The sequence below is a fragment of the Trypanosoma cruzi genome, genomic scaffold (genome assembly GCF_000209065.1).
Source record: "Trypanosoma cruzi strain CL Brener 1047053517157 genomic scaffold, whole genome shotgun sequence".
NCBI lineage: Eukaryota > Euglenozoa > Kinetoplastea > Trypanosomatida > Trypanosomatidae > Trypanosoma > Trypanosoma cruzi.
This window is the reverse complement of record NW_001849530.1, coordinates 205920-230752: the sequence shown is the minus strand read 5'-3', so window position 1 is coordinate 230752 and position 24833 is coordinate 205920. Positions and strand designations below refer to the sequence as shown.

General features: G+C 49.8%; 7 protein-coding genes across 7 annotated transcripts, besides 33 other annotated features; all 7 read right to left on the bottom strand.

The window, feature by feature from the left end:
* Positions 1-3358: part of a sequence feature (heterozygous, Esmeraldo-like haplotype) that runs on past the window's edge.
* Positions 192-899, bottom strand: Tc00.1047053509153.70 (exosome-associated protein 3, putative; the record flags this gene model as incomplete). The annotated part of the gene is made up of 1 exon (XM_810232.1): positions 192-899. One exon carries the CDS (start codon positions 897-899, stop codon positions 192-194), a length of 708 nt encoding a protein of 235 aa, XP_815325.1.
* Positions 935-954: a microsatellite.
* Positions 1131-1163: a sequence feature (AT_rich).
* Positions 1310-1335: a microsatellite.
* Positions 1411-1443: a microsatellite.
* Positions 1572-4166, bottom strand: Tc00.1047053509153.60 (lipin, putative; the record flags this gene model as incomplete). The annotated part of the gene is made up of 1 exon (XM_810231.1): positions 1572-4166. The coding sequence occupies one exon, from the start codon at positions 4164-4166 to the stop codon at positions 1572-1574; it is 2595 nt and encodes an 864-aa protein (XP_815324.1).
* Positions 2242-2268: a microsatellite.
* Positions 3359-3649: a sequence feature (areas merged during assembly that could not be assigned to a particular haplotype. This can correspond to areas where the two haplotypes were merged or to regions with more than two copies in the genome that were merged during assembly.).
* Positions 3650-11661: a sequence feature (heterozygous, Esmeraldo-like haplotype).
* Positions 4203-4256: a sequence feature (T-rich).
* Positions 4498-4523: a microsatellite.
* On the bottom strand, positions 5051-6001 carry Tc00.1047053509153.50 (hypothetical protein, conserved; the record flags this gene model as incomplete). Its single annotated transcript, XM_810230.1, has 1 exon — positions 5051-6001. The coding sequence occupies one exon, from the start codon at positions 5999-6001 to the stop codon at positions 5051-5053; it is 951 nt and encodes a 316-aa protein (XP_815323.1).
* Positions 6085-6104: a microsatellite.
* Positions 6252-6288: a microsatellite.
* Positions 6354-6374: a sequence feature (AT_rich).
* Tc00.1047053509153.40 (hypothetical protein, conserved) lies at positions 6655-12429 on the bottom strand (the record flags this gene model as incomplete). The annotated part of the gene is made up of 1 exon (XM_810229.1): positions 6655-12429. One exon carries the CDS (start codon positions 12427-12429, stop codon positions 6655-6657), a length of 5775 nt encoding a protein of 1924 aa, XP_815322.1.
* Positions 9459-9496: a sequence feature (GA-rich).
* Positions 11662-12504: a sequence feature (areas merged during assembly that could not be assigned to a particular haplotype. This can correspond to areas where the two haplotypes were merged or to regions with more than two copies in the genome that were merged during assembly.).
* Positions 12434-12460: a microsatellite.
* Positions 12505-18147: a sequence feature (heterozygous, Esmeraldo-like haplotype).
* Positions 13414-13436: a microsatellite.
* Positions 13561-13584: a microsatellite.
* Positions 13736-13759: a microsatellite.
* Positions 13782-16523, bottom strand: Tc00.1047053509153.30 (hypothetical protein, conserved; the record flags this gene model as incomplete). Its single annotated transcript, XM_810228.1, has 1 exon — positions 13782-16523. One exon carries the CDS (start codon positions 16521-16523, stop codon positions 13782-13784), a length of 2742 nt encoding a protein of 913 aa, XP_815321.1.
* Positions 16778-16805: a microsatellite.
* Positions 16884-16965: a sequence feature (T-rich).
* Positions 16984-17012: a microsatellite.
* Positions 17060-17092: a sequence feature (AT_rich).
* Positions 17110-17136: a microsatellite.
* Positions 17453-17473: a microsatellite.
* On the bottom strand, positions 17681-19471 carry Tc00.1047053509153.20 (hypothetical protein, conserved; the record flags this gene model as incomplete). Its single annotated transcript, XM_810227.1, has 1 exon — positions 17681-19471. The coding sequence occupies one exon, from the start codon at positions 19469-19471 to the stop codon at positions 17681-17683; it is 1791 nt and encodes a 596-aa protein (XP_815320.1).
* Positions 18148-18496: a sequence feature (areas merged during assembly that could not be assigned to a particular haplotype. This can correspond to areas where the two haplotypes were merged or to regions with more than two copies in the genome that were merged during assembly.).
* Positions 18497-24833: a sequence feature (heterozygous, Esmeraldo-like haplotype).
* Tc00.1047053509153.10 (hypothetical protein, conserved) lies at positions 19829-24064 on the bottom strand (the record flags this gene model as incomplete). Its single annotated transcript, XM_810226.1, has 1 exon — positions 19829-24064. One exon carries the CDS (start codon positions 24062-24064, stop codon positions 19829-19831), a length of 4236 nt encoding a protein of 1411 aa, XP_815319.1.
* Positions 21930-21955: a microsatellite.
* Positions 24482-24518: a microsatellite.
* Positions 24560-24585: a microsatellite.
* Positions 24714-24734: a microsatellite.
* Positions 24760-24809: a sequence feature (T-rich).

The window sequence follows — 24833 nt, the reverse complement described above, 5'->3', positions numbered from 1 at the left end:
TTTTGGAGCCGCTGCCGTCACGCAAGGCAACAGACACGCACACGTCAAAGTAAAAAGTCGCCAAAAACACATGGCAGCGCCGCATCGTCAGTCAAATTGCACTGTTTCTCCTCCTCATTACTTTCATCAATTTTTGTTTGTTTCTTCTAGTTGTGCCCGGGAAAAAAAAAGCGGAGAATACAGCGAGAGGCTCACGATGCACTCGAATCCGTCACATGCTTCAAGAGGCTCTGCACCAACGACGACAACGGCCTTCCTGCGCCCCTCCCAATCTCCGTAAAGAGAATGGCGTCACCGTACGGATCATCTGCGGCGTTGGCGTCCGTTAACTCGCGCCGCTGCACGTCACCGCCATCTGCCTCTTCACGTCTGCGTTTCCGTGCGCCCTTACCGCCCCCCGTTGCCGCTGCCGTCACCGCTTTCTGCCCCTGTAGCTGGTTGTCCAGCTGTGTGATCTCTCGCAGCTTTTTGATATATCCGGAGACGCGCTCCAACTTGAGCTGGACCCGCGCATCCATGCCTTTCTTTCCCCCCACATGCTGCATTCTGTCGTGGGCGTACGTGAGCAACACCAGAATAAAGGCAGTGGCAAGGGAGACGCGGGCCTGTTCGTCCACGCTGTATTTTGTCACCAGCACGTCCTCGTTGAGAGAAGCCAGCAACGGCAGCAGCTCAGACTGCATACGAATAAGCTTCGCGTCCATCTCACGCATAAGCGGCAAAACGTCATCATCAAAATCCATTTCCTCTCCCTTTTCCCTTTCCTTCCTCGTTGCTGTGCGAAGAGAAACGAAACGCGACCAGAACCATTGAAACAAAGTGCATACAGAGGCACGCATGCAAGCACAAACAATGAAAGAGAAAGAAAAATGCATGCATGCATGCATACAAACACTCATGAAGAGGAGGCAGGTTGAGGAAGCAAAGCAACGCCAAAAAAAAAAAAAAAAAAAATTTAGAAACAACCACACTGCGACAACTGTCAGATGATCCCCGGTGAGTGGGGAATCATAAAATGGGCACCACAAACCACCCTGTTCGACAGCAGTCGGTGAAAAAGCAGCAGAGCAGTTAAAAATAACAGGAGAAAAATAGTATTAAAAAAAAAAAAGAACGTCTTTGCACACCCCTATATATATATAAATATATATATTATTTTTTTACGCGCTTTTCCACGCCCCCCGACACTCCCCTCCGCTGCCTGCAACTGATAATAAAGCAGCCTCTTTCGCCACATACTGCTGCCCCATCTCCGTATTGCTCACCAAAACGCAATACACACAGAAATAACATCCATAATAAATAACTAATATATATATATATATATGTTTATATCCACTTTTCACTAAAGCAACTTCGATTTACCGGGTGGCTACCCGATCTTGAGCACTGTCTCTTTTGGGACCGCAGAAAAAAAAAAAAGAAAAAAGAAAAAGAAATAAACCACACACACAAACAAACACGGCCCTGCCGCAACACCAACACGGCGACGCGTGCGCACAAGCAAATCTACCAATACCACAGTGCTCAGTTCCTTCCTTTTTTACTTTCAGTTCAATTTAACTATCAGGTTAAACATTATCGTTCTCAGATCTTTCCTGTGTGGAATTGCCTTCAGGCAATCGGGATGAATCCTGCGTCGTCCCTCCTGTCTTTGGAACAACGTCTTCAGCAGCAGCCACTGTTTGGGGTGCGGAGTGCTGAGCACCCGTTGACTCCGACGTTCCAACAACATGGCGGGTATTTAATTCATCCTCACTCTTTCCTTCTAATCCGTCGCTGTTGTTATGGTTGCTGCTTGTGCCAAGACTGAATGTCAACCATCTGCTGCCTTTCCGGTTTCCATGCTGCTTCGGTTCTTTGCTAACATTCTCATTTTCTTTTGTCTCCTTTTTCTCAGCCACAAGATCAGCTGGCTGCACACGCCAATAAAGAAAGGAGTGAAACTCCTGGTCAATATTCAGATCGGCATGGTTTTCAAGCGGCGTGGTGGACGCCGTTGCGTGGCCCCTGCCAACGTTGCCTTCTGAGAGAGGCCGCATGCCAAATGGAGAAGAAGAAGTTAAATGTGATCCATCATCATCGCACAACAATTGCAAATCGCTTACATCTAAAAAAGCAGGGCCCGGAGACCCGATCCTCCTTGTACCAACAACAGCGGCGGTGGAATTTTCACTCCCATCCTCAGTATCGGCAAAAGCATCCGGCGATTGCAGGTTATCAGATGTCTCCCGTGGCGTGTGATGACGATGATGGTGATGATGATGAATCCTCTTTACAATTGGCGGAAATGTCACGTCAACAAGGTGCGCAAGATTCTTGTATGTTTGCCTCACGTTGTACACATGTAGCACACTATTGGGATCGATAATAAAGATTTTGTGCTGTGGTATCTGTGTGGCAGTGTAGCTCACCACGTCATTAAACCGGTTACCAAAACCGGCGTAAAACGGTTTACTTTGTGCAGGAAATGTATCCAAGACGCTTTTCAGGCATGCAATTTTGAATACATGTGACTTCTTCGACACCTCCTGTGTCAACGCGGTGAAAAAACGCTGTGGAGCCGTCAGCACAGGGCCTTTTGGGAGACGAAACCCGTCCTGCTCAATCTTCCAAAGAAAATTGCGCGTCATGCTCACTTGTGAAACACTTCGAGCAGTGAGGTAGACAAACTTGTACCCATTCCGATCAATCTTACTGTATAGGGAACAGATGCCGGGATGCGTCCAGTCCCGGCCAATCAGAGGCATAAGATGACCCCACAAGTCACTCTTAGTAATCGTGCCGTCCACATCACTTACGACAAGGCGATCTGTGCTATCCCACAGATACACATTGGCATCCACAGCCACCTCCCCACGAAGTGAACTGTGCGTGATGTAACGCACCTGATTATGTCCCTCCACCAGGTTCAGCTTGCGCAAATCTGCCTCTGTAGGGATAAGGGTCCGAGTGAAGTAAACCACCTCCTCCAATTTTTCTCTTGACAGGGAGGGTTCCCCGCATTGCTTCTCATCAGGCGTGGACGTTTTTAGTGGCAGGTTGGGAAATTCACTCCCCGCCTCTTGAACCACAGGGACACTTGCTGGGGTCCCACCTGTATTGTAGCCACCAAATTCCCCCCCGTACTCCTCGGGGTTGATGGGGTCCTCAAAGAGGTAATCATCCAATGTGTCAAGCCCCTCATCACTTGCAGCGAGGCTTTTCTGTGAGCCCATGGCCCTTCTCTTCTTGGGTGTCGTAAGCACTTCCTTGTCTGTATTCTCAGATTCTTTGGCCGCTCTTGCCGTCGGCGTTTCTTGTCCGCCTTCCTTCTTTTCGGAATGAATTTCAACCGAAACAGAACCCGACTCATCTCCATCTTTTCCAGCAGTTTCCATGTAAACCCTATCACTCCTCCCGAACGTATTCGCAAGAATAGCTGGAGGCGCGTTGGTGTCATCATCAACGCTAAGCAACGCATTCTCTAAAGCACCTGGGCGACATTCCAGTTTTTCCATGTCAGTTGATAGTATACCTTCATCTTTCTCTAGTAACACAGTCTCGCGTATGTAATCATCATACTCAATCGTCATTTGTGCAATCCGTTGCATTGCCATCTCCGCCGCAACGACCGTCTCCTCGGCAAGCTGCACTTCTGTGATGTCCACCCCCAACTGCCTCGCTACAGCATTGACCTTAAGATGTCCCTCATGGTCCTCCTCTAGAAGGGGCTCCTTCGCAACACTATTCTCTGTCTTGGCGTCAATGGTGGGTGAATTCATCGACTCTGAAACCGGCTCCGTTGGTTGCAAATTCTCCACGTTCCGGTTAGGACTCCTGCTGCCGGAGTTACCGTGACTGCTGGAACCGCCATTCATGTACGCTGTGGCGGTGGCAATAGGGGACTCTGGCCTTCCACTGACATACTCTGACCAAGGTGTCGGCTTCAGCCAAAAGGCCTCGCCATCCGAACCCATCTTCATCACAGCCGATGTAGGCTTGCCATTCACCTCCACCTGTACCACCTTGTCGCTGGGACGCAGGACCTTCACCTTGCCAAAGCGTACATTAAACGGTGTGCTGAAGAGCCGGCCATTAGAGTGACGCACGACAATGACGTCGTTGGCACCGCTCGTCATGTCGAGATGGTTAAGGCTAAGGAAGCCGCTAATGCTAGATATCATACTGGAAGAACCAATACTTCTCTTCTGATAAGGGACAAAGAACAGAACAAACACAAAAAAAAAAAAAAAGAAAGAAAGAACTACAAAAAAGTACTCCAAATTCTCTGTCCTTGTCAATTATTCATCAATGAAGAAGTGCGGCAATAAAAATCATGCACGTTTGCCTGTCAATCTGTGAGAGAAAGTGTCTATGTGTGCCTCCCGCGCCCCTGAATGCATGGCGGTACATACACCCGTGAACGGATGTTCGTAATACGGACATCTCTCTCCACAGGGCTGCATGCATTTTTCTTTTTCTTTTTCTTGCTTCTTCAGGTCCATATATATTTTGAAAAAAAAAAAAAAGAAAAAAAAAAAGATGTTCCTCCCTGAAGTTCGCTGGGAGTTTCGCGATTAAAAAAAAAACCCTGAGTGCCATGACACCTTCGCGAATGTCACTTCAGTCTTGCGTTTCCCCATGCGTCGTACACGGGAGCCAAGAGCGCGGTCTCACAAAAGAAAAAAAAATAAGTAAATAAGTAAATAAAAGACGCAAAGCATTGAACCGCACACTGGAAATAAAGAAAAAGCGAATAAACTCAAACATACCGGGACGAAATGGATGTGAACACGCCCACGTGCATTGCCGTCTTCTGTAATCCCCTCATACCACTCATACACGTCATGCACCCACCTGTTCCCACAAGAATTCCTTACATACGGCAAGGTCATGTATGTGCCTCAATGTGCAGAGAAAGAGAGAGAAAAGGAGGAAGGGGGGAAAGCAGGAAAAACATATATGCGCAATTATGCCCCATTCACACGCAGTCAAACTTTTCCAATCCCCCGCATCGACTCTTTTTTTTTTTTTTTGCTGTTATTCGCTTGCAAGCCCCCCAGTTATCTCATTTCTTGAGCAAAACCGCAATCGCGGCGACCACGCCAAGCAGCAGCGCACAGCAGAAAGCGTACATAAAACAGTCACATTTATTCTTTTCCGCAAGAAACTTACGCAACCGTTTGTTCAGCACGCTGAGCTTTGCGTGGGTAGTCTCCACCTTCTCCTCCACCGCAACCAAAAGTCCTTCCTGCGTCCGCAACTCGGACGTCACATTCAGCGCATTCTCATGTAGCCGCGAGAGGCCATGGGAAATGCGATCCAGCGCGACATCGGCAAGTTCGTCGTTTCGCCGCACCTGATCCAAAAACAAAAGAAACTCCTCATCGGACACGGTGGGCTGCGGCGCAGTGACGCTGGCGTTTCTGCTGTTAGTCACGCCATCTCTGCCGTTATGAATATTGCTATTATCATTAAAATTCGCTGCAAGCAACGGGGTGGTCATACTTGTGGCCCCGTGTTGTGTGCATTGACGCGCGTGGAGATCATCGTCCAGACCGGGAGCACCGCCGGTGTCGCCCTGCCGCTCATATCCCCCCTCAATCGGCGGTACAACACGAAAACACTCGCGGTACCACCGCTTGGCGCTCTCCACGTGTCTCATCAATTCCTTCATGTCGGCATCGCACCCGCCGTCCTCGCGACGTGCCGCACGTTGAGCCTCCTTCGCAAGTTTGTCGAGCTGCTGGTGGGCACGCCGCGCCGCCTGCCGTGCCTTCGCCAGCTCCGCACGGCCCCCGCCACCACTAGTACTACCACTACTGTTCTGAACGGCTTTGCTGGCGCCATGGTCGTTGGTGCCGGACTCCTCTCCCTCAAGCCTCACCACATCCCGCAGTGACTCTCGCAGCGCCGCGATGCCCTCCACGCAGTGATACTCCGCCCGTTTGTAGACGGAGAGTTTTGACAGGCGACTTTGAATTTCATCGTCGACCGCCCCCCCTGGCGCCGTGCTCATTTCGCAGCGATGGGGCAAAGCGATGAAAAAGGGAGGGGGGGAAAAGAGAACGATGGATGGTGCCGGGACGAAAGGCAATAATTAAAAAAAAAAAAAAAAAAAACAGAAGACGACACTAACGCGTTGTGTGAACAGGCAGAAATGAATTTTAAAAAAATTCACTTTTCCTTTTTTTTTTTTTTCCTTCCTTTTGGTGAAAATACCCAGATATCCTTCCAACACAAATGCAGACAAACGCACAAACATGGAGAAACAAAAAAAAAAAAATAAAGAGAATAAAAAAAAAAGGGAGGTTACGGCACACGCCGAGTCCTTCCTTCCATCCATCCACCCACATGCACGGGCAAAAAGCAAAAAAAAAAAAAAAAAATTTGCCAAAAAATAATTACATGCATGACGTTTCGTTTTTCCTTTCGTCGTTGCTGTTTCAATGATTCACCTTCCACTCGCTATGTGCATCTCGCCAAGCAGCATGCATCATTACATGCACCGTCCTCGTACGGCCACGAAGAGTCGAAGCATAAATGGAAATAGCATCAAGAACAGCATATAATAATGTGATTTAAAAACGCATCAGTAAACAGTTAAAATTTTGTTAAGAACAAGCGCGCACATTTCACCCACAGACTTCAACTCCATAGCACGCGTCTTGACTACAAAGAAAATGAAGAGGAAGAAGAAACGACTCTTCGTAGCAGGGCAACAGTCGCCTTATAATTTTGCTTCTTCCTCGGTCCGCTGACGGCATCCTCCAGCACCTGCTCACCAACATCCTCCTCCTCCCCCTCATGTTCCGGCAATTCTTGTCCTTTGGTCGTTTCATCAGCCGCGTGAAGGTTTGTTAACATCATCTGGGCTGCGGCAGGTGCGATAAGGCGGTGCGGCTCATGCAGGCGCAGAAGAATGCCATACAGCACCGGCAGCGGAAAACGCTCCGTGTCGTTTCCCATAACAACAGGGACGTGAACGAGGAAACGTCGCACCTCTGCCACCTCTTCATGAAGCGGTGCATGTGGCGTTTGCCTTTTATCGCCCTCCCACTTCGGTTCAGCCGATGGGGGCGGAAGAAGCATCATGACGATATCATGAAGGTCCTCGGCTGAAGCACTTGGCAACATGTCCGTAAGCAGCTCAAGTGCAATCACCGCCTCCGCCCTTCTTCCAGACCGCCACCTGTCATATTCCTCCCTGTAATGATCATCGTTTCCAGCGGCGACCACAGCACCGCCACCGCCACCACCAAGAAATGTCTGTGCAACGCGAGCCAAATCACGCGGCCCGAGTTCCGCAAGGCGCGGCCTCGTGGCGGCCAGCGACTCCCCGTCACGCACCAGGCAACGCATTAGCGCACCAAATAGCTGCGCCTTAACAGACCTGTCAATTAGACGCTGCTGAGACTGCAGTGCAGCAATTGGCATCCACACATCACTTATGAGCGGCCGATCGGCGCCAAAAATGCTCAAAAGACAAAAACGCGCCTTCACGGATGCGTCGGGCGTCCCAAAAGGTGACTGAAACTCCGTTGGCGCACTACAGTAGTCAAATACAGACGATATGTTCTGAAGTCGTACACGCGGCGTGTCAACAAACGACGCAGCAGGCATTACTTTTCCCCAATGCTGCGGCAATTGCAAGAGCAGTCTGTAAAGATAACGATGTGGAACCTGCATGGCATCATCAAAGACATTCGGTGTGTCGTGCGACAAGGACAGCCGCGATGGTGATGCCGATGAAAACAGCAGTAGCCGCCGCTCACGGCGCCGTGGATCGTATGTGTCCAAAACATTCAAAAACTTCAAAATAGCTCCAATGTCTACACTAATTTCCTCCAATTCTCCATTCCTTTCGTTTTGTGCAGTCCGTGGCTCACCGTGGTTCAATCGCTGTCCTTGTTCCCGCTCGCGTCGCAAGAATCCGCCCAAGTCCACAGACATTTCTTCCACTAAACCGATGGCTAGTCGCAGAAACGGCCAAACACGCTCATCCGAAAGCGGTGAAGCACTGCCGTCATACATACATCCGCGTTTATGTGAATTGGACTCCCGCGAAAATGCCGCTGAATCAGGCAAGAAAATTGAAGCCTGATGCAGCAGTTCACAAACTAACGTGATAAATTGAAACGCACCCAAGGATCGGCGTAGACATAATATAGTGTGATCAGAAAAGGCATAAAAAAATGCCAAACTGCGATGTCTCTTATCGCTCCATTCCTCAACCCCCTTCTCATACACAGGATCCTCCTCTTTCCCTTCAAGGAGCAAAGCTGCGCCCTCATGAGAAATCCCCGCTGCCGCTTCTGGTGCTACTGCCTTCTCTCCCTTAGCCGGTGTTGATGAAAGCGCTAACTTCCCCATTCGTCGTGCGGCTACATCCATGTCGTGCTTGATGGTCATCAATAAGCGGTATGACGAGGGTTCAGCAACATGGGAAAAGCGCAAGAGCAACATCCAGTGCTCGAGCTCAAGGCAATCCAACGATTCATCCCAATGGGAACATCGCAGTGTTGTGGTAGGTGGATCTTCTTCACTTTTGGCTTCTGACTGGCCGGTGAGGCGTGAAGCACGCGGGCGCGTGATGCCAAGCAGTGCTGTCACGCGAAACACAAACAACTTCTTCAATCGCCTGCCAAGGGTTGTGCCCTCAACGGAGGGCAACAGCATCGCTTCTGCCAGCTGCTTCAGTGGGATGTGTGCATTGGTTCTCTGCAACAACTCTCGCGACGCCGCGTGCAACCCACGCACCGTTGGGTGCGACGTGCTGGCATTTTGTAGCTGCTGCAGCAGGCGGAGCAACACGTCCCCGGACACCGTGAACCGAAAGGTCTCATGAATCATTTGCATGGAGGCGGAAGACTTCAGAACAGACTGCAAGAGTTCCGGGTCATCGTTGCCAATGTGCTCCGTTAACTCTAGCACAACGTCAAGTGGCTCGCGAGAAAATGAGACAGCGCAGACAACAAGTGGAGTCATGGTTGCAAACCAACGTTGCCGCAGCTCTCGCTTTCGCAGTCGTCGTACGGCCCGAACCGCAGCATTGACCTGCACAATAGGAACGAAGGCATTCTTGGCTTCAAAGCACCTCGCCTCAGGGAGAAGTTCACTCAGGCACGCTGAAGCCACCTGTGGGTAATCCCCATACAGTTCAAAAAATTGAAACAACTCCAGTGGACGTGCCGTTCGACGCGTCAACTGTGCGACCTTGCGAAACACAACTTCGAGGACGGCGTCATCCTTGAGCAACTCGACATCCGCAGCAGCCAGCAGTCGCAGCGTCGTGACAAGTGTGGCGAAGGTACGGCAGTAAATCCGTGTGACGTTCAACACCCGCGAAATGTCGTCCCTCCCGCCCCCAAGAAGTGGAAAAAACATGACAGTGGAAAGTCTCGTGTTACCTTCAAGCCGGTCCCGTAGCCGCAGGGAAGAAATCATCCACGGCGATAGCTGTAAGAACTCTTTGCTCTTCTTCTCATTCTCCTCCTCCTTCTGCTTCATCTTCACGGCGTCGCCATACGAAATGTCCAATGGGGAGATTGCAAGATAATCCGTAATAAACTGCGTGACCTCCATGCTATCACACTGGGAAGCATGCGCCTTGTAGGTCTCCTGCAGAAAACAGCGAACCTGTGTCAACTGGGCGCTGCTCTGTGAATCGCACGATGGCTCCAACATCATGCACGCGTACGCCAAATCACTAAGAGAGAAGAAAGACTTAGCTGCGTTGCGCTTTTCCTCTGGAGTCCTGGCAGCCAAAATTTCGGCCGCATAGTCACGAGATGCCGTAATAAACGTAAGCCCATGATCCCCCGGTAAAATGGGCGCCGATTGGCAAAGCACCCACGTAGCGCTGGCCACAAACATCATCAAAGCTGCACAAGTGGCAGCCTCCTGGCAGGGCTCCAGAGATGTCTCGCAGTCAGAAAAAACCCGCTTGCCAGTGCGCACAAAAAAATCATGAAGCAACGGTAGAGCAGATTTTTTCATCTTTTGCGCAAAAGCAAAAACAACAGCGCATGCGTCATACAGAAAGAGTGGAGTGTCTTGCAGCGATCTAGCATGAGCCGCAGCAATTACCAGAGCGGGAACTTCTTCTGCCGATGACGCCATGTTGGTGCTCCCTTCCTTCCCATCTTCATTGCCGTTCCGTTTTGAGACTGCCGTCGTAACAGCCTCTGCATGAATCACACGCTTCAGTCGATCACCCACGGAGTGGAAGATGACAGAAGGAAGCACGGGGGGTGCACGGAGTACAAACCGAACAAGGCATGCGTACTGTGAGGGCGTCGTCTCACTCTGCCCCACGCTGGATGAAAGCAGAGCCAACAAACGCTCCTGGAAGGCTACAAACGGCCGCCAGCTCAGGGCATGGACACCCTCCGCGATCATGACGAGTTCTCTGCTGGAAACCGATTTCTTCAGCCGACGGCTCCTTCCGCCAAGTGCCTTCGCGAGTGATACGCCGACTCCTGAAAACGCAATTCCTCTCTCCTCCTTCAAAACCTTAAGAATTTTGTCGCTGGCGCTCGCGCCCGATGTAGAGGAATGGATACCCGACCTTGGCACAAGCGCCTGACGAGTATTCCAGAAGGATAGCATGTGTCTCTCCATGACAGCCACACATGCATCTAAGAGCACCTCCAGCTCACCCTCAATTTCAGAAATGTCGTCATTGCCAACAAAAAATACACCCGTCAACGGTAAATCTGGTGATGTCAATGACGACTGTCCTCCTTCATCCTTTGGAAGCTTACTGCTTCTTACGACGGAAGCAGTCTTTCGGCGTCGTTCGAAGCGCGAGCGTGTAGCGTTCACCTTCACCGTTTGGTCTTGTTTTTGTTGTAGTTGCTGCTGCTGCTGAATCCAAAGATTATTGTGCTGCTCGCACAAGACGCGAAATATCTTCGAAAGGGCGTTCAGCAAGGCAGCCAGATCAGAAAAAAGATATTTTTTTGAAAACGCCGTCACACATTCGCACAATTGCGGCATCACGACAGTGGGCGAAAGAGGCTCCACATGATAGAGAATGTTACTCTTTAACCCCAGCATGAGAACCTCAAACAGGCACCAGGACTTGGAGGCAACAACCGCGTGCCCATCATTTCCCACTTCCTTTTTTGACTGTATGGGAGAAAACGAAAGGATGCGAGCGTATGTCGATGTGATGTTCGACACCTGATGCGAGACAAAAAAAGTACGGTTATCCATTGATGCCTGTAAGACTTTTGTAACGGATGCCACCAGCGATGCCATGTGTGTTCCCTGCTCACAGCCTCCACTGCTGCCTTCACCAGTCCCATGAAGACCACACGCATCATGCGGTTCAACAAAAAGTGGGACGCATTGAGTAAGTGTGAAGAAGCGAAGAAGCGGTAACGCCGTCTCCCTCACCCGCAATGGCGTAAGACCAGTTGCGTAGTGTTTTACTATTCGCGCCAATTTTGCCAGAGATAATGGCACGATCGGCACTTTGATTGCACGCGGAATTCGTACACCACTCTCCGCAGAAGGCGGCAGTGAATTCGGTGTGCCAAAGAGAGCAGCATTCTCCCCATCCTCCGAGTCACTGCTGCGTCGAGCCCACTGTGCCACAGCTGCCTTTGTTAAGGAAGAGAACAGTACAGTGAGAGCTGCTGCCTGTGTGTTCGTTAAATCCTTATCTTCACCCTCCTCCCCTTTAGGTGGCGTAAAGAGGACGTCATCCTGAAGCACACACATCACGGCAGGCAAGAGCGTCCTGCACAGCAGCTGCGACAACAGTTCATAGCCATCCGCGTCTAGATAAAGAACACGGTTGACAAGAAGATCCAGCACCGCCATGGTGAGCCGCCCAAGCAGCACAGCCTCTTCACAACTGCATATTGAAGACAATGGTGATGACGATGACTGCCGCTCCTGCCAAAGATGTTGCAGAAATTCCACACTTTCGTTTCCATATGGACACTCCAATATGGAAATTTCAAAATGTGCACAGGACACCGTGATGGCACACGCAAGTTCTTCTGTCATCGTCCACAATGCCTGCGTTTCATTGTCATTTGGTTTTGGCATACCACGAATCAGAAACTCCCGTGCCTGCCAACGAACGCGTGATGCCGACGCCATAATTCCCAGAGATCGATGCAGGCCTCGCAGGGCTGCCAGGTACTCCACCGCGGTATCCGCTGTCAGTGTGGACGGCGGTGCGAGTGAATCCAGGGTTATATGCACCGAGGACAACGTTTTCGTGGAGGCACCGAGATTCAATTCAACATTTCTTTCGCTTTGGCCGCTAAGTTGATGCGGTCGATAATGGAAAATCTTCTTTGCAGAAGACTCGCTGCTGCAGTACCGCGGCTGCTGCACCAATGTCGTCAGGTGCGGAAACCGACGCCGCCGCGGTGCCAAAAAGACCGTGGAGGCCGCGAGAGCAGCCGTCCTCCTCCCTCTCCTCATTCACGCAGCAGCAGCAGCAGCAGCAGCAGCACACACACACACACACACACGCAATGACTCCTCCTGTGGGATTTTGTCCCTTTGCTTTTCTTCCTCAATTAAATTACTTCTAATTTCTTTTCGCGTTCAGCCCCCCTCACCAGTTCCACAGCCTCCGCCACCGCACGCAGAGCAGACAAAAAGAAAAGAAAGAAAAGATGAGTTGTTCTCTCCCTGCCGGGGGAGGGGACAATCCGCAACGCATAAGAAGAGCCCAAACAAAAGCAATCCACCAAAATCTCACAGCCAATCAAAAAAAAAAAAAAAAATGAACTCAGATCGTGTCAATTCATCACACTTTTAATTTCGAGGGCAAAAGTGTCTGTAACGCCCTTGAAGGCCAGCGGACCGCTCACGACTCCACATGCACGGTGGGGCTTAGAAATCATTCCAACAGGCCCAAAATGCGCCTAAAACGGTCATACGTCCCTAAATTCAAATGCTCCGCGGCTCAAGTGACGTCAAGAACGGGTTTGTTGCTGCCACCCGTCCCAGCGAAACTTCACCCCTGCCTGCAGGTGTGGCCACGCGCGTTGCACGGCTTCCTCCTCCCAATACAACGACCACGCGTTTTTCCTCGCCCATGGCCATTGAAATTCCGTAGCGAGAATGGCGTTGCCCCCAACCGTCACACGATCCACACCGGCTGAGGGCCAGCCGGCGTGAGCGGACGTCAGAATGCCCACATACAAAAAAAAAAAACCTGTGAATAACGCCCCAACAAACCGCAAATATTACATGGAGAGTGAGCAAGAAGAACACCAATCCCCAATGCAAACCCCGGATGGCGCAGCTAAGGGCCGGAAAAAACAAAAGTGCAAGAAGAGAGAAATTAATAAGCAAACATCTAAAAAAAAAAAGAAAGTTATGAGTAATTTTAGGTAGTTCAGTCACAACGGCTGGGAACAGGACAAAAACGACGGGGGAAAAAACACAGACACACGTAGAGAGAGAGAGAGAGAGAGAGATCAGACACAGGAAAAAAAAAAGAAGTAAAAAATAAAAATAAAAATCCTACAAAATGTCAAAATTACAACGCCATGCGGAGTGATATGCATCACACCCCATAAGAAGATATAAACATGCCCACACTTTTTTTTTTCTTTTTTTTTTTTTGAGTTTCGTGTTGCCCCTGTCCTATTGAGAATATGCCGGAGTTGTGGGTGACTTCCCTTTGCCGTTTGATTTTGTTTTTTTGTTTTTTTATTTTCCTAGTCTCGTGATATATACATATAAATGTATTTTTGATTCCCCTCGTCAGAAGAGCCAACAACAACAACAACAACAACAAAAGAAACGAAAAAAGTGGAACGTTAATTCCGCAGTGTCTTCTTCTGTTGATTCTTCTCAGCCAACATTGCAAGTGTAAGTTTGATCTCCGCCTCCGCTCCCCCCTCGCCGGACAGACGAAGCCACAGCAGCGCAATACCACGCGGGTTGAATGTGCAGTCCGACAAGCAGAATTTGCCACTCGCGATCACCAGCCCGTTGTGCAGGAGCGCCACCTCCAGCTCTGCGTTCTCGCCAAAGTTAAAACGAAACGCCTGGTCCATGAAATTCGCACCGCAACGCGGAGGGTACTTGCCGTCTCTTCGGGAGACATTCCAGCTGAAAGTATCATCATCGTTGCTGATGCGCGCCCGCACAGCCGTAGAAATAAAAACTTGATTCTCACTTTTTATTTGCACATAAATCTCGGACAATTCCCTGCTCCTTTCACCCCCTATCGCGGAAACAACATGCGATGTGCCGACGGTGTTGTTTGCTAGAAAAAAGCGGCAGCGGTGAAGTGTGAGACGAATCCGCCGTTCCGTCGGCGCCGAAATGCTCACAATTGTGCGTTCAATCTCGCGAAAGCGAGCCTGGTAGTCTCGCGGGGTATTGAGCAATTGGTAAGCATTAGACATGGCAGACTTGTACTGTGACCTTGTCATACCAAACAATTCCGCAAGCCGCCAAAGGAGTTCGCGTACTGGCACCTCAACGAGGTGGGCAATTAAAAAGTTCTCTTTCAGAATACTTTGAAAGCTACGCGCGTTACAGCGCGTGGGTGAGACTTTAATGAGATCACGTGTCTTCTGCAACGCTTTTCGAATGGCAGCCAAGGATCCTTCGGCGACCACACCACTATAGTTTTCTTCCAATAGGCCTACGTATGCAAAACAGGCCTGCTTTCGTTCCTCGGAGTCCTTCTCTGCAACCCTTTTGAAAATCTGTTGACGGTGTTTCTGGAGAATAACTCTGGCGTTCTCACGGGAGCACTTCAGCGACTCATCAAGCAACGCCGCTCGTCTCGGTATTAGCTCTTGCAGGAGCTCACGTGTGCGTCTAATGTCTTCCTGATTCCTTACCTCCATTTGGCAATCCTCTAGGCGCCACTGTGTAATTAGGGCCTTGAACCTAAGGCTAGACTGTTCTCCTACTCCGTACTCAACAGGAAGGGGTCTTGATGGTCGTTGTATGCTGTAATGAGTGTGACGCGCCTTCAGCTCCGGATTTTTTTTTGCGTCACCCGTCCAGGTCACGGAAAAATCCATGGGAGAACTCTTTCCCGACGCCGGTTGTAATGGAGGTAGCGAATTTGCAGGCGGAACGTGTTGTTGCACCACGCAACTCCTATTTCTGCGAGTAATGTCAAGTCCATACACCGTTGTGCCTTTACCACGATTTAGCAGACTAACAAGTTGGATGCCAAGGCGGCGATGAACGGCATCGCTGTCGCTATCTTTCCTTTTATCACCGTGATAGCTGCCACCGTCATTTGTGCGCTCCACACCACCAGCGGCACCAAGACCAGGGGGCGTGGGGGAAACAGTGCGCTGCGACATGGTATTCTCCGTCCGCCATGATATTTCCTCTGCGGACAAACAACTTTGATCCCTCAATGGCTCTCTCTGCTCCTCTTCCTTTGGCGTTTTCACATTTGTTCCATTCTGAATCATGAGAATTTTTGAAAGGGTGACACCCTGAGAAGCCTTTTCCACGGCACGCTGGCTTTTTTTAATTTCATTCCGCAGCAGTACTGCGCCCCGAGGGCTGCCTCCGCGAAGTTGGAGAGCGTTGATCTCCTCCCGCCAGGTAGAAATAGCGGCCCTGGTGGCCTCACTCGTCTGCTGCTGTCGCCTTGACAAAGTCAGTTTCAATTTATCATCACTGTCAGGCTCCTGCAGGCTCTCGGAGCTTGTGTCATCATCCTCGTTCACCACTCGGATAGCCGCACTGCTTGGCGCCTCCACACACAGTAGATGGCGTCTCCAACGACGCCGCATGTGTTTTCCACGCTCCTGAAACTGATTCATCTCCCCAAGAAACCCCTGCAGCTCCTGCAAAGAAACTGTGTAAAACCCCTCCCCATTCATTGTTAAAGCCCCACAATTAGCCTGCTGAGCATCACGTTCCGCAAGCAATTCGTTCACCGCTGCACTAGACACAATCCCGGCTTGCATACATCCCGCTTTATGCATCCTCAGCGTGGCCGGGAGCAGTTCGCCGTACGTCTTCGGGTCATACTCCAAGCCGTTCTTTGCCACGCGCCGTGTTCGCTGCTGGCCGCCGTTTCGAGACGTCTCTGTGCACTGAGAAGAAGAGTCCGTCAAGGGGACGGTGGTGCCTCCCTTTGACGCTTCCGTCAACGTTAGCAACTGCTGTCGTGATAGTCCACCGTTGTTCCCCAACGCAAGCATACCCCTACAACTCGTAGTCGACTCCCTCGTCTTACGTTCCACCGGATTTTTCATGCCACATTGCCGCTTCGCGTCTACTAGTGGTTCTTCCAGAGGTCTCGTGACAGATTCCCTCTTCCCACCTTTGCCGTCATCGACAAAAAGCAGTGACGTCTCGCCCTCCTGAAATAAACTTGGATTTACTTTGTGGTGGCGTAGCCGTCCCCCACGGCACCACCCCTCCACCGCGACCTTCTGATTCACCGCGGGCAACGTCAACGAGTTTGGTCCAGGCGATACCGAGCGCCCCCCAAGCGCTAGAGATGAATTACAGCTGGTGCCAACGCGGTTTGGCGACACAGATCCCCCTCTAGAGAGCGGACTCTCCATCATCACCACACGCACGTACGCCCCTCCCTCCTCTCTCGCTGTTCAGCCAAACAAAAAGTAGTCGGCGTCACGGCAGAGTGGGGCGCCCCACGGTGAGTGCGGATCAAATCACCTAAAGATGCAGCAAGGCAAGATAAATGCAGGAAGTCATAACAAGACGCCTCAGGAGCCACGCGGCACGTAACCGGAGGCAAAAGAACCGCCAAACAAAAACAAGGAAAGCCAGTTCAAAAACACACGCGCACTCACGCATCAACAAAAAAAACAAAAAAAAAAAAAAAAAAATTGGATGAATCATACATATGCACAGATAAACAAAAAAGTAAAAAAATAGAGGGTAAAATTCATTTCTGTCCCACAGCAAAAAATACATACAAATATATCAAAAAAATATTAATGGTAATAATAATATTAATAATATTAAAACAAAAGAAAAAAAAAAAAAACCACTGACAAAACCAACAATAAATAAATAAATAAGTAAATAAACAATACTAATAAACAATAATCATTGCTAATAAAGCTTTGACACACCATCCAAAAAAATAAAAAATAAAAAATAAAAAAATTTTGACCTACGCATCTATCAATATAATATATATATATATATATATATCGCCGGATTACTACTACATTGGGTACTGGTACAATTCACAAAGCAATTTGGCCATTTTACCTCGATATACTCCCTGCACTTAAAGCCTACGGAAAGGAACCAAAAATAAACATTGCTCAGAAAAAAAAAAAAAAAAAAGATAAAAGGGCTAAGAGCTCGAAAGCAACCCTACACGGCAGCGATGCACCACAAAGAAACGGTCTCCTTAACACAAGGGGCGATTCTCCCTTATGAACAGCGCGTACCGGCGTAAAATATACGCATTACTACAATCACATTGTGTGGAAAAAAAGGGCAAATAAATAAACATAGGCACAAAAAAAAAAAAAAAAAAAAAGATTGCCCTCACTAAACTTTCCTGCGGAACAGAGGGTTTAATTATCCTCCTCGCTGCTTTCTGGTGTCAAGACTAAACCAACTCTCAAAATATTCAACACCTTTTCATTTCCCCTCCTCTTCACCTAATAAAGAAACCGCCAAAACAAAAAATTACGCAGTCCGCAAACCCAGCAGCCAACGTTGTTACCCTTTGAAAGGGCAGTCCCTACAAAAGCACATAGGCGCCAGTGAAACTGACCCGGCGCTTTAACTTTACATCATCCTTAGTTTCTCCACGTATTTCTTCTGCATCCGAAAAGCTTCCTTGGCGCTGTATTCCCCCTCCAGAAAAGCTTCCTTGGCGCTGTATTCCCCCTCCAGAAAAGCTTCCTTGGCGCTGCATTCCCCCTCCAGAAAAGCTTCCTTGGCGCTGTATTCCCCCTCCAGAAAAGCCTCCCGGACGCGGCATTCCCCCTCCAGCAAAGCTTCCTTGGTGTTGTATTCCCCCTCCAGAAAAGCCTCCCGGACGCGGCATTCCCACTACAGGAAAGCCTCCCGGACGCGGCATTCCCACTACAGGAAAACCCCCCGGACGCGGCATTCCCATTCCAGAAAAGCTTTTCGAGTGCCGCATTCCCACTCCAGGAAGGCTTGTTTGGCGCGGCATTTCCCCTCCAGAAAAACCTCCTTGGCGTTGCATTTCCCCTCCAGAAAAACCTCCTTGGCGTTGCATTCCCCCTCCAGAAAAGCTTCCTTGGCGTTGCATTCCCCCTCCAGAAAAACCTCCTTGGCGTTGCATTTCCCCTCCAGAAAAACCTCCTTGGCGCTGCATTTCCCCTCCAGCAAAGCTTCCTTGGCGCGACATTCCCCCTCCAGCAAAGCTTCCTTGGCGCGGCATTCCCCCTCCAGCAAAGCTTCCTTGGCGCGACATTCCCCCTCCAGCAAAGCTTCCTTGGCGTGACATTCCCCCTCCAGCAAAGCTTCCTTGGCGTTGCATTCCCCCTCCAGCAAGGCTTCCTTGGCGTTGCATTCCCCCTCCAGAGGAGCTTCCTTGGCGCTGTAACTTCAATGAGTTGCCATTTTCATGCTTCGATTTGTATGGAGCTGAAATGTCCTCCGATTCTTCTCGGCGTTTTATATCACGCCGCTGCCTCCATGAATTAGTGGAGAAAATTATTACCAACAATACCAAAATCAGCACACCAGATCCCACTGCCGCAACGATTATCCACAAATTGCCGTCAACAGGTTTTCTCGCTTCCGTGGTATCTACATAACTTTCAAAGCAAGTGGCAGCAAGGTCCGTCATAGGGCCATCGGATTCACAAATAACCCGATTAGGTATGAAGGGCGCTTGTACCCCTTTAAATGGGCATCCCGCGGTGCCTTTGCTGCACACTCCCTCCCAAGAGAAGGAAGCATTGCCATCCTCAGTTTTTTTCAGCTTCCACACCAGTAGGTCCATTTCAGTACTCTGTGGTTTCTCAAATCCGTAACGCTGTGCTGGATCGTAATCTAGCAGCACTGGCCGGATGCAGTTTGGGTGTTTACAATCCTTAAAGTCAACGTGGTAAAACAGCAACCCCAAGGTCCCGCCAAACATACTGGGGACGTTTTTGCGGCCAGCTGCGCTCGCTAAAGAATCGCACAGCTCGGCATCCCCGGCAACGGGAGAACTGGGCTCAGAAAAGACGTCTTTGAATAAAAAAAGTGAAATAGTTGGATCACACTCAACAACCTGCGCACCAAAGAGAACTGTGTCCGTTGAGGAAGAACATCGTGACAGCAAACTCTCCATATGCTTCGCCTTTTCGAGGCTATCAGGGGCAGCGAGACGCATGCCCGCATCCTCACATCGCTGAGATGCCACTACAGAGTAACCCACCAGGGGATCCTCCACAATGGGGTAAACCGCCAACGAGTGCGCGGCGCCCCCGGAAGTCGCAAGAAGCAGCGTAAAGAAAAGAAAAAAGGCTCCACGTGCAAGGAGGCGCGTCCACACGACGTCCAATGGCATCGGCACTTCTTTAATAATACGGATGTGGAGGCGTATAATATAAGACTTCAGGGAAATTGAAAAGCAAAAGAGAACAAAAAATCAACAAAAGCAGTCAACGGAAGGCGACTGCGCCCCTCATCCTGAGAATTCCTCGCAACATGCAACGGCGCCGCCATCATGAAAACAGGGATATTTTCCCAACAGGCAGAAAATTACAAGTAAATACACCCCAGATACAAGCCACACACACACACACACACGCATAAATAAAGAGAAACAAACAATAAAGAAAAAGATATCAATAGCACATAGTAAACCGGAAAAAAAAAAAAAAAACGACGATGGGGTGGATTCACACAGGGTCCCATCAAATAATTAGCCATACGGGGTTGTGGATGACACTTTCCACCGGGGTGGTGTAGCGAATCGGGTCGCACATGTATCGAGTTCAACTTTTGTGGTGACACCCCACAAATCGTTCAATGTGGAGGTTACGTCGGCTGGTGCAGGAACGACCACCGCAGTAAAACTCTCACGCAAAAGCGCCAACTGTACCGCCGCCTCACTGTCTTGAGGAATGCGATGGATGCGCCAATTTACGATGTCCTGCAGGAAAGCACATACTGCAATACCACGGGATGCAGCCAACCTCAGAAATTGTAAAATAAACCCCCCGGTTGAGTTTGAGGCATCCTTGCCGTCGTTGCTCAGCGGCTGCAACACCTCGTGAAAGCAGAGAATTGAACAGTCGTGGTGTCGAGAAGGGAACCAGTGAAGCGGTGGCATGCTTGCACGGAGCCGTTCACGTACCTGCAAGGTCACCTGCTCCAAAAATAGCGCCGTAAATCCGCCCCAGCGTCCCACGGCCCTGGTGGTGGCAGTGGGGGTGCGGGGTAAAATAGTTGAGGCCAGAACCATGTCTGTTGGAACAGTTGGAAGATGCTCCGTCAGTAATGGCGATGCGAATGCGACGCTGAAGACGACACTAATAAAAAACAAAAGCGGCTCCAACAGTACACAACAGAGGAATATAACTGGGAAAAAAACCAGTAATGCAGCAACGTCAATAAAAAAAATTGTGATGAATGTTGCAAGGGGTCCCACCAAAACATCCCGGTAGCGTATCACCCGCCATGCACGCCCATAAAAAAGCACGGCAATCGCCAGAAGAACGACGATAACAAGTAGCTGCACCGTTCCCCATCCCGTGAACACGCGATTGCATTCATCGGGAATAATTCTGGCATCGTTTGAAATGCACGGCTTCCCTGCATGTGTTTTAAGCCAAAGTGCATTGCTCACGACGAGTTGAACGCCGGTCAACAGGTTCACTAATGGCAGGCCACGCAAGCAAAATACAAGTTGATTCGGAGTATCATCTTCCAAACAATTCCACTCCATAAGAGCGTGAAGAAACATTTCGACGTGCTGAACCCGATTGTTGGCACCCACACGACGCGATGTAAGAAATGGGACCAAGGCCGCAGCCGCAAAAGCGTATAGAACAACTCCAAATCCCAAATACGTTAAAAAAGTGGAGGGCAATGCGAAAGACCAGCGGAACACAGCGTCATCCTTAAGGATGGTCCTTTCAGTGGTGAGGTCAACATCCCTCAGGTGCAGCACAAAGCACAATACAAGAACACCAATGCAAACAAGGGACATTACAAGTGGCACATAAACGGCCTTGTATCCGTGCTGCTCGCAGGCAACATATTTCACCGGAAGCACGCCGCGATAACGGTGAGTAAAATCGGGCCTGATCAAATGTTTTCTCACCCATCCTTTCGCTTCTTGTTCATCTCCATTTCTCTGCAGTTCCTGTCTTGAAATATTATTGTGACCGCATATTACGCGGTAAAGGCGACGCATCTCTGCCGAGTGAGGATGCTTCTGAAGAGCATCATGAATACACCGCTCTGCCGGCACCACATGAAGGCTTGCAAACAGTGCCAATGCGACGTGTGAGGCAACCAAGGCGTTTTCATGAAATGTTGCGAGCAAATTTCGAGCAAGACGTGCGATCCCCCTGTCGAAGGCTGCAGCAGCGACACGCAGTTGGCATACCTGCACCAAAAGGGGCAATTGCGGGAAAAAATGCTGAAGGATTTCCATCCATTCGTGTGATTTTCTGTAGGAAAACCAGTACAATTCCTGCGCCGCCACCGCAGTACATGCGACAAAAGAAGATGCTTGACTTAATTCCGATGGTGAAATCAACAACGCCGCGCGATTTGTCATTAGCCAGCTATCACTGTCAGCATCACCATTATCATCATTAATATTATTATTTTCGCTGTTGTCGTCTATGCTGCTCCTGCTTTTGTCATGAACGCGTGTTACACTAGAGATGAATGAGGGCGAGTCGCCTGCTGATGTGCACATAATGTACGACGTCAGCATGGTATCTGTATTCGTCTCTCTATCGACAATGTTTGATGCCTCACTCATTATTCCTGCGGTGCGCTCTTTATCACTGCCACTGCTGCTGCTGCTGCTGCTACACGGTGAAGTTGGGAGAGAGAACGTAGAGGCATTTGCCAACGATAACGCGGCGCTGCGTAGAATATCCTCCTGCACATCACAGGCCATAATGATGGCATCAAACACAATACGGTGTGGGGCACAGTCCGTGAAACTCAAGTCCAAAGAACCAAACAACCCTCGCGCGCTCATCGCAAGGGACTCGCAGAGATGTATCATCTCCCTCTGCAGTGAAACACGATGATCGTCACACTCGCCATTTTCATCAGGAAATCGTGGCAATTCCTGAAGCAGTTGCTGTCGCAGCTTCCAGAGACGATGGGACAGCAATGGTACCCGTACAGGAAGCGGCATACGTTCCAGTGATTCATTCACGCCGGTCGCCGGATTCATTTCCCATGCATCATCAATTGGAAATAAAGCAAAGATGGGGGAATGCACACCACCTGCAGCAAGTGTTGGGCACGCCGCAAGGTACAACAGCTCAGCAGCAGTAAGCGGTTGCCTGAGATGATCCATAAAGTGCAGTGGGGTACGCGTGTCGGAAAGAGCCGCGCAATTTACCAGCAACAGATTCCGAAGCCACATCGAAGACATTAAAAGAATCACGACGTGTGTTTCACCCTCACCTGCAGAGATGGAAGCATCTTCTTTAGTGGCATCATTGCCACCGCCACCACTGGCAGCACCACCAGGGTCTATGGCATTCGCTCCCGCAGTGAGTGGAGGCGAGAAAACTGTGATGACGCTACGACTTTTGTTATTTCTGGTGCGGCAGCTGTGGCTGTAAAGTCGTTCCAATGTGTGAAGAAGAAGATCTCTCGAGTCGGTCATACAGCCCTCCTCGGTAAGTCGCTTCGCCCGCAGCCACACCCGTAGCGTGAGCAAAAACATTTCCTGCCAGCACTCCAATGAATTCGATGGCTGTGGCTGCCGCTCGTCATGAAGACAACCGTCGCCCTCCTCCTCGCCGTGGTGATTCCCCCCGCTATGCGAAATCTCACAATAAACCAGATTGTAAGCGGCGCAAAGCAAAGACGGACATGTATGCAAGGACGTACCTTCCCCCCATACAGAGCTCACATAACGCTCATAACTATCACTATTGCTTTCAACTCTCACACGTTGAAGCCTTCCCTTCAGCTCTTCTCTAGCCGCAGGGTGTGATGTGTTTGTTATCGCGATAGACGAAAATACATATATGAAATGTAAAGATTGAAGCATAACCCACGAGAAGCGCGATTGGTTCTCTTCCCCAAATGGCAATAGTTGAAAGAGTTGTTCCGTGTGCTCCAACACGCCGTGATAATCTCGCATAAGCCATGCGTGGTATGCATCCACAAATAACTGAACGTTTTTGGTGTCTCTATGAGCCGTGCAGCGGGGGGAAAAACGCGTCATGTGGAGGCGCATGTTCTCCTCTTGTGGCAGTCGCCCTCCGGGTTCCATTCCATGAGCGTGTAAAGAAAATAATGCCGTTGAAGCAGCAAAATCGTTCGTCATGCTGCTTTCCACCATGGTCGAACCGGCACAAAGCAAAGGACCAAAAAAAAGCTGGACCCATCGGCTATCTGTCGTCTCTACCTGCCATGCTTGCGGACCACACTGCATGTAGGCCAAGTAATAAACCACGTACAGCAATTCGGCTGGCAACACGACATTCAACGTCGTGGTGCTGTGAGGAAGGACGCCTGCCAGTCTGTAAAGCAGCTGCAACATCTTCTCTTCGTCCCTCGTCGTATCGTCACCGCCCAAATCGTTCTTCGCATCATCACCGCGGCGGCAGGGGCGCCGTGTAGAGCGCAGTTGCCGCCAAAACCCCTCACTCACAGCGTCCACAACGTGCTCCAGCTCCCTCTTTGCCCTCAGTGCGTCGCTGTCATGCACCAAATATCGCAACGCCCGACGCACCCCGTCGAGAACATATCGTCCGGCCGTCCCCGTCATGCCGCCCGATGGCTCCGTGTCACCTCCCACCGCGCCGCATGCTCCCAATGGATCCTCCTCCCTTCCCTCCCCGTTGTCAACAAAGCAGCCGATAAATGCTGCGAGTAGAAGCAGCCATCCTTCTTCCTCCACTTCCGCACATGACGGGGTGTTCCCCGCATCCCCGGCCGTCCCACTCATTCCGGCTCACTCCCTTTCCCTCCCTGTTTGCCCCTTTTATGCCACCTTGAAAAAAAGAGCAAAAGAAGCAGTGGCATTTCAAATAGCACGAGTGAATAACAGGCAATAAACAACAACCATGCCCGTAAATACCCGCAGCGTATCCCACACCGTCGCAGAATAAATGGCAACTGGAAAAAGTGGTCCGTGCAAAAAAAAAAAAAGAAAAAAGAGCTCACGCACACAAACACACACGCATATATTACAAGCCAACGAGACATAAAACACGCAAAAAAAAAAAAAAAAACACAAAAACATCAATAAACGGGATAAACTGTTACACCTGCATATGCATGGCATATAAGTGCTTGCCTCTCGTTTTGCCTGTTTGCTTCCTCTTGCACATATATCCGCTGGTTTCATTTCTTCCGCGCCTACGTATGCATGTATGCATGTGTGTGTGTTTGTGTGCGTGGCTCCAATACACGGAAAATACAAATGGGGAAGAGGGTGGACAAAAAAAAAAAAAAAAAAAAAAAAAACCGACAACACCAACACACAAGTAATAATTATGGTCCTAACGCCAGCGACCGGAGCAAACAGACATGTATTCAGCCCCCACCCCCACCCCCTTTGTCCCCTCATCCATCCAACCCCACGTGCGCATACAATATATATATATATATATATACTATTTAGAGCCACGGCAGAGAATCAAACAAATCAAATACAAAAAAGAAAAAAAAAAAGAAAACTAAGACAAAAAGCCGTAAACAAATAAACACGCATG